Below are 12,980 nucleotides of genomic sequence, written 5' to 3' on the forward strand. Positions count from 1 at the left end.
GTTGGGTATGAGAAATACACTGCATAATTCCCGGCCTCTGGGAGCTTCATCATATAGCCCTCGTGGTCTTTTGAGGCTCTTCTCCCTTGTTTGTGTAATCTGTAAAATGAAGGGCTTAGACTAGTCGACTACTGAGATTCCTTTTAGTTCTGAAATTATGGAGTTGTCTAGTCTCTTCTGTTTCCAAATAATGGTGAAGAGCCTGAACTCTGAAGTCAGAGTTTGGGCCTTGCCTCTGTGACTTATTGACCATGTGACCTTGGTTAAGTTTTTTACCTGTCGTGTCTCAGTTTCCTCCTCTGTAAAATGTGGGTAATAATATACCTATCTCATAAGTTGGTCGTGATGATCAAATCAGCTAATACCTGTGGAAGCCACAGAACATGCCTGGCACATAGTAATTGCTACATAATGTTTTTTAAATGAAAGAACTACTTGCCCTTCCTGTTTTCCTGTCAGGACTTCAAACCTTGGATGGTGATCTTCCTTCATCAATATTGAGCCTCAGTTAAGTAGAGATCAACAAATATCTGACTCTGTTGCCAGTATGGTCACTCCTATTAAAAAGTGGCCGTTTTTCTAAACTGGTCTTGCCCTTCAAAACTCTATGCACATGGTGGTGTAATGGAAGGGACACGGGCAGTTAAAAGGGCTCAGCTCTCATTCTATGAATCAGTTTCCTCAACAGTAAGGTTGACAATGCCGCCTTATCTATTGTATTTTTTAAATACACAGCTTCATTATGAGGACCAAATAATTTCAAATCTATGTGAAAGCACTTGGAAGCCTACAGTGTAGGCTTGTATTAGGAGCCACCATTGAGTGCCTACTATGTGCCAGGCAATGTTTGGTCATTTTCCCTACATATTTTTCGAAGATTTTATTTATTTATTTATTTGAGAGGGAGAGAGAGATCGCATGCGCGGGAGTGTGAGGTGGGAAGGGCGGAGGGAGAGAGAGAATCTCAAGCAGACTCCAAGCTGAGCAGGGAGCCTGACATGGGGCTCTATCTCACAACCCTGAGATAATGACCTGAGCCGAAATCAAGAGTCAGACTCAACCAACTGAGCCGCCCACGTGCCCCAACTCTCCTTATATTTTAAAACGCTCAAGAATTACAAACTTGCAGTTTTGATTCTGCTCTAGTCCTGCAGGGAAGCCCTGGGCTAGGGTGGTCAGGATTGCTGGTAGTGATAGGCAATTTCATTGCATGCTCCCTGCAATCTCCTATCTCTTTGACCCATTGTTACTCTTATTTCTACAGTCCTTTTCTGAATTCTACTAACTTCTTCATTTCCTAACACTCCTCCCTGACTCTGAAAAGGCAAAGCCTTTTTTCCCCCCTCAATTAAATAGACTCTAGAAATGATGAACATTTCCTGTAAAATTTCTGGTAGGTATTTATATATTTATTGTATTGAAATGTATAGTAATTCTGGAAACTTTATTTAATGCCATTATCTGAATAATTCCTGGGTATGCCAGGTCTTTTGGACAAGCATCTCCTGGTTTTAACCTTGACAAATACCAGTGCCTTAGCTTTTCGGGATACATAGTATATATGCTGTTTTCAGATTTGTGCCAATTAATATGGGAATTAATTTTCAATGTGTTTGGCTGTGAAGGATGGCTAGGTGTCTCTTCTGATAAAAATAGTGATTTTCTTCTGTGAGGATACAACTTATAGACTTGGTTTTTCAATTTTAATTTTTAATTTTATTATTTTAAAAAATTACCTTGAACTAGCATTTCCCCAGGTTATTTCCTTCAGTTTTGATCTTACCGTTTAACAGTAGTGATGTGAGTAAATTGGAATGGAGAAACTTCATTTTTATATCTGTACTTGACCTGATGAATTTATATTTCTCTCTGGGATGAGTAATGTAATTTGCATTGATTCAAGTTGGGAAATACCCACGAAGAAATGAACTTCTACGTAAGTTAGTTTCCCGGTTGTTGCATAACACATTACAGTGTGTGATTTGCCTGCATCCCGCTGTGAAGACTGGGTTTTTTTTTTTTTTTTTAAGATTTTATTTATTTATTTGACAGAGATAGAGACAGCCAGCGAGAGAGGGAACACAAGCAGGGGGAGTGGGAGAGGAAAAAGCAGGGTCATAGCGGAAGAGCCTGATGTGTGGCTCGATCCCATAACGCCGGGATCATGCCCTGAGCCGAAGGCAGATGCTTAACCGCTGTGCCACCCAGGCGCCCCAAGACTGGGTTTTAAAATGCAAAGATAACTTCCTACCTTTTCAGAAAATGTGATATTTGTTTCTTATTATTTCAATGGGAAATTAGAAGTATGAAGTTGGAATTAGCAAATGATGTCTCATATAGCTTATCTGTTGCCTGACACCCAGATCCCCTGCCATTTCTCCATAGTGTGTGTATTTTACAGGCAAAGTTGACCATCCTCTGCTTTAATCAATTAGAATATTCTGGAAACTGGTGCTAATGATATTCAATACATATCTTTAGTCTTGTATTGTGGAGCAATGTGAAAATTTCATCAGAGCTAAAATAACCTACCAAAGAGTTTCTTGAAGTGGGGTCACTTGTACTCTGGAATCTGGAGCTGATATTTTCTGTATTTCACATATTGTCAAATTTTGATACTTTTAGGAGCTGTTTTTAAGATTACTCTCTAAATTTGGAAAACTTGTTTTTTGTAACAAACTGCAAATGGTTTATTTCTAAAATTAAGTGGCTGAGGAAGCCTTAAGAGTCCATGATTTTTTATGTGTTTGAACTTTGTTATTTTTAGTCTTAGAAAATGAGCATTGGAATATGAATGGACTTTTGTCCAGATGGTCTCCCAGCTGCAGCTTTCCTTGACCTTTCCTTAAAGTCCCTCTTTACTCACCCCATCACTCTTCAAAGGGATTCTTATCTTTTTAACAGTATGTTGTCGGGGCGGGGCAGGGCAGGGCGGGGTGGGTGAGGGGAGCTGAATTCCTACTAGGGCACAGATACTGCCTGGAGGAGCATAAGAGGAGGGCCACTGGGGCTGTGTGAATGAACGTATTCTCCCATTTTTATCAAAATGTTGTCTTTGATCCTATACAATTGATAGAAATCTTTCAGCCTACTGTTTTAGTAGTTAAATTAGAATGGGACAAGGATACATTCTCTAGATTGTTAATTTCTGTGAACTCCATGCCACAGTTCTCACCTTTTTCATTTTATTGTAGAAGCTGGAGGAAATGTGGTTCTAAGCTGTCCTAAATCATTAATGACAGGTGTCATTTTAAAGTCTCTTTTGTCAGTAATTTAAGTGTTATTTAGTGTCGCAAATTTGGCAAAAGTAAGTCTTATCCTTCCAGTAAAATTTTTTTACCATTGTAATTTTTGTAATCTTGAGACACCTGGGTGCCTCAGTTCGTTCAGCATCTGCCCACGGCTCGGGTCATGATCCTAGGGTCCTGGGATCGAGCGCCGTGTCAGGTTCCTTGCTTAGCGGGGAGGCTGCTTTTCCTTCTACCTGCCACTCCCCCTGCTTGTGCTCTCTCTATCTCTAACAAATAAATAAATAGAATCTTTAAAAAAATAATTTGTGTTATCTTGAGCATATGACTTTTGTAATTGATTTGTTGGTTGAGGTTTAGTTGGGTAAAAAAGAAATAATACTTTATTGTAGGATGTGGTTTTTTTCTTAGAGTTTCCACATATGTTTTGGAAATATGTATTCCAGTGTCTTTTAAAACATGGTTAATATTAAACCCATTTTATAGTGGGGTAGACGGAGTCACTAAACATGTAAAATGTATTTTATGAAGCTCTATAGGTGAATCATTGAACATCGAGTAGAATCAACAGACTTCAAATACCCATTAAGTATCATTACTGTCGACAGGGAGAGTCTTGTGGGTTGTATAAAAATGGGCTGGTAGGTTTGCAAAGGAGAAGCTGATTAAAGAAGAAAGTAAAAAGCTGGAGAGAAGGCTTTTTAAAAAAAAAAAATTCTCCCCCTTGTTTTTACAGGTGAAGAAGTTATTTAAGTCGATGTGTGTTCCTTATTTTTTACTCGAACTTGATCAAGCAGGTAAGATTCTGCTTAATATGTAAATTATATCTGCTGACTGTACATTTTATTTAATGTACTTTGTCTGGTTTTTATTTTTGTCCTTTGAGGTTTTTATTGTTTAGTGAGCTCTTTCCAGTGGATTCCTCTTTTTGACCATTAGGTAGGCCATTCCCTGGGACTAATTATCATATTTGCCTTTAGTCTTTACCTCATTTATAGCCTTTATAGGAGGTTTCTGTTGTTGAAATCATTCTTCTTATTAACCTTGAGTCTAGTTACAGGTACAGTATTTGCTGGTTTCATAGTAACTTTATTACTTTTGCAAATTTGCCACCTTTCTGGCGAGTGGTACAAAATAGTATTTGAAAATAAAAGAGAAGAGACTCAGCTAGTGAGATAAGGTAATTGGGATAGAAAGCTCATTTCTAGCATCAGGAAGAAGGAGGTAGCTGTGGGGCAGGAAACTCTTGTTTGATGCTTCTAAAGGCAGCTTCCCAGAGAGAGTCAGATAATAGATGCCACCCACTGAGGGCTGGTGCTTCCTAGGGACTGTGCTGGGCTTGTCTACAAAGCCCTTAATCCTTACAAGAACTCTACAAGGAACTTATCCCCATTTTACAGATGAGGAAATTGAGTTCCTGGAAAGTCAAGTAACTTTCCTAAAGTCATGTAAGTAGTGGATCGGTAGTTTAGACGCGGGCTTGTTTAATTCCAAAGTCTGTGTTCTTCCTATAATACCAGGTAGTCTGTCTCCCCTAGCGTGACAGCATGACCATTCTGTTTCTCTGTCAAGGAATGTTCTTACCCCAAACACTCCGCAGTATATGGAAGGAAAGCCCAATAATTAAAATTTCACCTGGGCCAAAAAGTAGCCTTTTAAAAATGTGCATTTTCCATGGGAGAGTTAAGTCAACTTGCAACTCAGTGTGAATCCAGAAAACTCTCAACAAGCTAATGAAACTAACAAGATAAAGAAAATGAATGTGTCTGTTAAGGATGGGAAAAAGACGGGGGGGGTAATAGTGGAAGAGGATGGGCACAGTGGAGGTACCAAGTGCTTTGCGGCGTGAGTAAGAAGGCAAAGACTATGACAAAAGTGCTGAAGGTGGATAGGAGATCAGTAAAGGCAAGTGTCAACTACTCTGACATTTTAGTTTTGGAAACTCATCAGACGGGAAGCTCTTTCCCTTTACTGTGGAAGTGGTCGTGGATCTACAGATCACAGCTGGGAGCTCCCACTCACCCCTTGGTAAAGTCCTACCTAAGAAAACCTGAAGTATGTGAGCTGGGATAGGTTTGACCTGAACCAGCTTCTGTAGTTCAAAGATGGGAGCCTTTTGCTGGATGAGGGAGCTGATGATCCTCTGTGTCCTCGCTTCACATGGAAGAAGCTATCTTCCTTCTCGAGCATGCTTAGAGGCTGGGCAACTTGTAGGAACAGAAAGGGATTTACAGAGTAAGGTAGCAGCTCTCCAAATGTCTGCACACCCCCAGGGGTGCCTGTGACTTTTTGGGGGTCCTCAAACTCAAAACTGTTATCTGATCATGTTTAAGATGTTATTTACTATTTTACTCTCTTGACATTTTCATTGATGGTGCAAAAGCAGTTATGGGTAAAGCTGCTGAAGCTTAGCATGAACCAAACTAGGGGCACCAGATGGTGCTAGTTTATATTATAGTCTTCACCACCGCGCTGATAAATTCAAGAAAATTTTACCTAAGATTATTCTTGAGGAAAAAGTAAAAATCATTAATTACTTTTATTAAATCTCAACCCTTTGAGTATATATCTTTTCATATTCTGTGTGATGAGGAAGGTATGCATAAAGTGTTTGTTGCATGAAGCACGATGGTTCTCTCAAGAAAAAGCACTTGTACAATTAATAGTTTGCGTTGCAAACTGAACTAGCTGCTTTTCTCATGGAACACCATATATACTTGAAAGAATGACTGACAGTCAAATTATTCAAATGATTTGGATTATTCAGACTTGGGTATCTGGCAGACATTTCCCCTCAATGAACCCCTCTGTCACTTCAAGGAAAACTACTGACAGTATTTGTTGCCCATGATAAAATTTGAGCTTTCAGGTGAAAATAAGAATTCTGGAAGTTGTACCTGGCATGTGAGCTCAATAGCTTTTCAATACTTAAATATTTTTCTGATGAGGTTGGATATAATATTTCTGAATCTAATTTTTTGATATTGTGGATTTAAATATGTCAACATTTGGAAGATCTGTATAACTCAGTGAATGAATATTTTCTGGATGTTCATTGTATGATCTTACAAAGTTGTTCATGGGTAAAAGAGTCATTCAAAGTCTAAGACAGACCAATGGGTTTTAATGTGATAGAATATGAAAAGCTCATCGATGTGGTTTCAGATTCTTCATTGCAACTCATCTTAATCAACTATTACCTGTTGAGTTTTGGTGTACTATCAAGGAATATCTGCAGTTATCTGAAAAATCTACTGAATATTTCTCCTTCTTCCAACTACTTGTCTTTGTGAGAGTGGGGTTTTCTTTCATATACTTCTAAAACAACATATATCGCAATATGTTGAATGCAGAAGCAGATATGAGAATCTGTCTTGTATTAAACCAAACAAAGAATTGCGGGAACACAAAATAGTGCTAATTTTCTCATTATATCTTTTTGTCTTGGAAAATAGAGTTATTTTTAATTAAAGTATGTTGTTTATGTTAACATGTAATGCGCTTACTATTATTCATTTTAAGAGAATAAATAAATATATTTAGATGTTTCCATTTCTATTTTTAACGTGGTCAATATTGATAGCTATAACCCATAAAAACAAAAATTCTTTGGGGTCCTCAGTAATTATTTAATAGTATAAAGGGGTATTGACACCAAAAGCTTGACGTCTTGAGTTCTGAGGCAAGTAGGAAGTATGAGTATTAATCTAAGAGCTTTGGGGACATCCGGCTGGCTCAGTTGGAAGAGTGTGTGACTCTGCATCTCAGGCCATAAGTTCAAGCTGGACATTGAGTGTAGAGATTGCTTAAATTAAAACAAAACAAAACAAAACCTAAAAAAAGAAATCTAAGCACTTTGGATTCTGTGTGATTTACCGGTTCTTCAGCAGAGGAGGATCACTGTGCAACATGTGCTGGGCCTCACAACCAGCCGCACAGGAGAGATCCGTGATCAGGTCTGTGTCTGCAAGCAGCTTGTAATTATGGAGCTGGAATTGCTGTGGTCTCTAAATGCTGGTTTTGTCAACGAACAGCTTCTTCTCTGTTTTGGCGAAGAACGCTCCACAGGCATTGTGTCCTCACCAGTCTTGGCTACCTAATCTCCCCAGTGCTTGGGTCACAGAAAGTTCTCATGGAGCCAGACGGTCATTTCGTAGGCAGGGGTTTCCGGTATAGAATCAGGTGGGTGTTTTTCATCCAGCATGTTTACTGAGTACTTGCTGAGTGCTAGGCTCCGTACTAAGCACTGGAAAGAAAGTAGAGAACTGTGCTCTTGTGAAGTTAGACTTGCACCCCCCGCCCAAATCCCTGTCCTCTTCTTTTACAGAAGGACACTCAGGATACTCAGTTGAGTGTCTGCGGCGGCCAGCGCAGCCTGCCGCTTGACTGGACTGGGATGGGAGTGGCTGTGCACGGAGTTCCTGGTGGCAATAGTATCTCCTCTTAAGGAAGATCAAGGAGGGAAGCTGTACTGCTGGGAACCTCCCCTCCCACCCTGACAGTTTCTTCTTCCTTATTTTGGGCTGTATTTTGGACCAGTCTATATACATTAAAGTTATTATTTGAGAACAACCATCAAGATCAAGTCAGATCGACCAAGACTGGTGTTGGCAAGTAGAGCTCGGGCCCCGGAAGGCATGGCGTTAGTATCTGTGTGTGGGCAGAGGTAATGGGCATAAATGCTGTCCTCACTGTGCCGGAGGCTCATGCACGTCCTTCTACTTAAGCTTCAGAATACCATCAGTGGGGTAGGTAGTGATGTCACCTTTTTATGATGAGGAAACAAAAGGTAGAGAAGTATTCATATAGAGGATGGTTGGCTTACTAGTGAACCCATCGGTAATTCCTGATCCCTCCCTTCAGTGTGCTCTGGTTACCTCCTCAGAGGCTCTCATGACTCACTCGATCTGCCTAATGTATGGTGTTCATGGTATTGATACTATGATGGGTGTTCCTGGATGTGCTGGTGGCTTCTTGTGACTGGAGGTTGTGCAGCCTACCACCGGGATCGCTGCACCTCAGTGAGCCCTGTGGAGGAGCTGTCACTCACAGGGCTCGTTGGTCTAGGAAGCCTCCATCTTGGCCTTGGGCATCTGCCCAGTGGCTTCAATCTGAGGAACAGACAACGTCAGTGTTGTCATCTTAATTTGGACGGGTAGCTGCTGCTGCTCTTCAGGTGTCGATGTGGAAAACAGAGAGAAGGTTTGAGAGGACTCGTGTGATGGTTTGCCAGAAGTGTATATCTGGATGCCATATGTCACTCACGGGCTCGGGGTGCTGATGTGTGTCATCCTCGTCCCCAGCTGCTTACAGAGGGCACGGCTTTAATGCCTTCAACAAGACGGAAAGGAACTGACCTTGACTTACATTTGAGTTCTGTTGATGAGCTTTTTTTTTTTTTTTTTTTAAATGCCTGTGTTTCACATCTCTCTTACTTAATCCTCTCAATGACCTTGTGAGGTTGCTGGATTTAATTCTGCTTTATAAGCGAGAAAGCAGACATTCACCATTTTAGTAACTTGCTTAGTGCTGCTGTGTCAAGCCCAGGCCTGTCTGGTTCCCCAGCTGCCTCTTCAGGGATTGCTTTCTTTAGATAAACAAAAACCCCTTACATTCCGAGATACCCTAGGCCAGCTCAGACCTTATCACTTGGGTATCGATACTTACTCATTCAACAGATGTGTTTTGGGCACCTGAAGGCACAGCCTTGTTCTTGAAGGTCATTCCGTTTGTTTGCATCTGCCTCCCTTCTAATTTCAGTGTGATCTGGTACCTGGAAAGGCTGCAGGATCACAGAGTACTTGTGAGAGCATGTTGCACAGGTGTTTTCCTGATGGAAAAAAGTGGTGAGTAGGGAATTCATAGCTGTAAACAAAACAAATTTGAAAACACCATGGCTTGTTTATTTAGAGTGAATCTAGAGAGGAGTGCCTGGCAGGGAAAATGATGAGAGAGAAAAGTGGAAAAGTAAAGAGGCTTTATGCTATAGAAGTAGGGGTCCGTGGGAGGTTGTTCTGTTTATTTCAATGAGTGAGGCTCAAAATTTTCTTTAAACATTTTTATTTTGCCTGTAAAAATGTTCATTTTAGAGATGTTGTAGAATGCAGTATAATAAAACACAAAAGCCACATATAGTTACATTCAGAGAGAACCACTATTAATATTTTTGTATGCCTTTTATGTATTCTGTGTTCTGTTTTGCTATTTTAAGATATTTTTGTATGTTATTAAAAGCTCTTAATAATTTTCCCAGTTGCTATAAAATATTCCATGTAATATTTTTATTCCATGTAATATTTTTATTTAGCTATTCCACTTTGGTTGGACAAATAGTCTTTGCCAGTGTTTTTGCTATTATGGAATAATAGGTTAGAAATATTTTTCTTTGGACCTAAATTTTTTGTTGTATTTAGAATTCTTTTCATAGGATAGATTACTAGACCTGATACCTGCTTCAGAGTATTAACATTTCTAAATTTCTAGAGCCTTTTAAATGATGTGTACTAATTGATAACTCCACAAATTCAATGAGTTTTCCCAGTACTTAGTATTAAGAAATAAGAGGCTTTTAAAAATTATTGGTTGCCGATTTGAGAGGTAAAAAATGTCTTTATTTTAAATTGTGTTTCCTTAATTATTAATGAGGCGGTTTTTTCCTATGTATTGTAGCACATTATCGCATTGCATTTCACTTATTTTATTTCGTTTTCTGAATTGTGTGTCCATGTTCCTCATGGAGTGATAACAATAGCAGGAAACCCTTTTATGGCAGTATCTATGAGCCACTGCTCTAAGCAGTGCAGGTGTTAACTAGTTTAACCACACAGTCCTATGAGACAGCTATTTCTATTATCTCCATTTCACAGATGAGGAAATGAAGGCACAAAGAGGTCAGACAACTTACTCAAGGTCATACAACCAGGCTCTTACTGCTGAACTCTGATCTAACCTGTGCTAATGATCTTACAAGTCCTGGTGCTCCTCATTAACTTCCATACATACACACCCTTCTCCCCCACAAACTGCTTTCTTATACCTGTGTTAGTGCTGTTTGTGGAGATAACCGCTGCATGGATTGCTCGGCTCGTGTATGCTTTGCTCTTACATAAAGAGCACCGAGAGGACGGAGACCAGTGGTTATGTAGAATTCACATAAAAATCTGTGCATTTATACCTCTATTCAAGTTAATTTCTGTTTTGGAATGAATGCAACGTGGGTGGGGAAGCTGATTATTTAAGAAAACGACTCACACATTTTATGAAAGGATTTCTCTTAAGTAAGAAGTAGAAAATATATTTTGGTATCACATAGACCTAGATTCAAATCCATGCCAGGTGGGATGATGTTGTCCCCCTGTTTGAGTTGGAAGGATTAAATAGGATAATGTTTGCCTCTTAAATACAGAGAACAAACTGATAGTTGCCAGAGAGGGGGAAAGTTGGGGGGGGGGATGGATGAAATAGATAAAGGGGATTAAAACTATAGTGATAATTGTTGAATAATTATATTGTACACTTGAAACTAATATATCACTGTATGTTAATTATACTTCAATAAAAATAAATTTAGAAAAATAAAAAATAAACTGGATAATGTTTATAATGCATCCAACATTAATGTCTTAATGTCTTCTTCCCAATGTACTTGGATATGAAAAAGCTAGATTTAGATTAAGCTTTTTATGAAGCAAGATAAAGCTCTCTTTAATTGCCAGATATACATTCTAGTAAATTGTTGATTCTTTTTATTCTTTGAACAAATGTTGGAGGGCCTGCTCTTACACATAAATGTTAAGAGTTCTGCCCTTCATGGGCTCGTTATCTGTTGTATGTAATTAGTCATAGGCACCACAGGTGGAGGGCTCTTTGCTTCTCTGAGCCTTTGTTTCCTCATCTGTAAAGTTGGGGATCTAATGAGGGTGTATGTAAAATGCCTAGCACTCTTCATGGCACACAGTCAGTGCTTAGGAGTAGTTGCTAGCTCATGTAATATCATAAAGCCATTAAAAAAGTTTCACAGAGGGATGCCTGGGTGGTTCAGTTGGTTAAGCATCTGCCTTTGGCTCAGGTCATGATGCCAGGGTCCTGGGATCGAGTCCCACATCGGGCTCCTTGCTCAGCAGGGAGTCTGCTTCTCCCTCTGCTTGCTGCTCCCCCTGCTTGTGCTCTCTCTCTAACAAACAAACAGACAAAATAAATCTTAAAAAAAAGACTCATAGAGTTTTTAATAGCATGGGGAAATTTTCTATACTATAATGTTTAATGAAAAAGAAAAGAGTTTAAAATAGTTTTTATAGGGGCACCTGGGTAGCGCAGTGGTTAAGTGTCTGCCTTCAGCTCAGGGCATGATCCCGGCATTCTGGGTTCGAGCCCCACATCGGGCTCCTCCACTAAGAGCCTGCTTCTTCCTCTCCCACTCCCCCTGCTTGTGTTCCCTCTCTCGCTGGCTGTCTCTCTCTGTCAAATAAATAAATAAAATCTTTAAAAAAAAATAGTTTTTATAGAATACTCCCATCTTGCTTTTAAAATATAGTAAAAGGACTAGAAAGAAATACACAAGATATGAATAATGCCTCAAATATTGGTACATCTATCTTGCTAGTGCAATAGGCACTGAGGAAATACAGGTGAATAAGATCTGGTTTTTTGTCAGGGAAAGGTTGTTGCTTTTTTTTTTTTTTTAGATTTTATTTATTTATTTATTTGAAAGAGGGAGGGGCAGAGGGAGTGGGAGGGAGGGAGAATCTCAAGCAGACTTCATGCTGAGCTCGGGGCCACCCCCCTGCCATTAGGACCTGAGCCGAAATCAAGAGTTGGACACTTAACCAACTGAGCTACCCAGGTGCCCCAGAGAAAAGTTTTGTTTGTTTGTTTGTTTGTTTGTTTTTTGAGGGGAAGTTTTAACAAGGGAGACAGTCATAATCCAGTGTAGGATGACGTAGAGGGAGAAGTCAGACATGCTGCTTCGAATTCTGCAGTGAAGAATGGAGGATGGTGGTGGTAGCATTCACTGGGAGAGAAGACAGGATTTAGACTAGGGAAGATGATGAATTTGGTTTTGGACATGTTATGATTGTCCAATGTGGATATATAGGCTAGTAGGTGTATAGGTCTGGATGAGCGGGAGATACAGATTTGGGAGGGTTTAATCTTCGGTGAGGTGAAGAAAGTCTGTGGAGTGAAACAAGAAACTTAGATCTTGATTGTATCCAGATGGTGAGATTCTGAATGACTGACTTTTTTTTCTTCCCTTGCTTTATTTATATATCTTTTAAAATTCCTATAATGTAAATGCGTTTCCCCTAATGTAATGTAAGTGTTTTAGTTAGGATTTGGTTAGGCCACATGTGACAGCAAACCCAAAATAACAGTGTTTATACTAGATATAAGCTTATTTCTCAGGGTGCCTGTGTTGCTCAGTTGCTTAAGCATCTGCCTTTGGCTCAGGTCATGATCCCAGGGTCCTGGGGTCAAGCCTTATGTCGGGCTGTCTGCTCAATATAGAGCCTGCTTCTCCCTCTCCTTCAGCCCCTCCCCCTGCTCGCTTCTCTCTTGCACTCCCTCTCTCTCAAATAAATAAATCTTAAAAAAAAAAAAAAAAAAAGCTTATTTCTCTCTCATCTAAAAGAAGTCTAGATAGCGTAGCCTGTCCAGGGCTTGTATGATACTCCACAGTGCTTGATCCAATGTTGAGTCCTCCTGTGTTCATGTTCCACACTCCTCAGCATTTGT

At 39.7% G+C, this 12,980-nt stretch overlaps 1 protein-coding gene across 4 annotated transcripts in view; it reads left to right on the top strand.

Annotated features, from left to right (window-relative positions):
* TXNRD1 (thioredoxin reductase 1) overlaps positions 1 to 12,980 on the top strand; it is a 112,556-nt gene that overhangs the window by 23,421 nt on the left and 76,155 nt on the right. For all 4 annotated transcript variants that reach the window (XM_034643524.1, XM_034643525.1, XM_034643526.1 and 1 more), the window contains one exon: positions 3,985 to 4,045. In XM_034643524.1, coding sequence (XP_034499415.1) covers positions 3,985 to 4,045 — 61 coding nt within the window. The remainder of the gene's footprint in view (positions 1 to 3,984; positions 4,046 to 12,980) is intronic.

This window comes from Ailuropoda melanoleuca, chromosome 15 (assembly GCF_002007445.2).
Source record: "Ailuropoda melanoleuca isolate Jingjing chromosome 15, ASM200744v2, whole genome shotgun sequence".
Taxonomy (NCBI): Eukaryota; Metazoa; Chordata; class Mammalia; order Carnivora; family Ursidae; genus Ailuropoda; species Ailuropoda melanoleuca.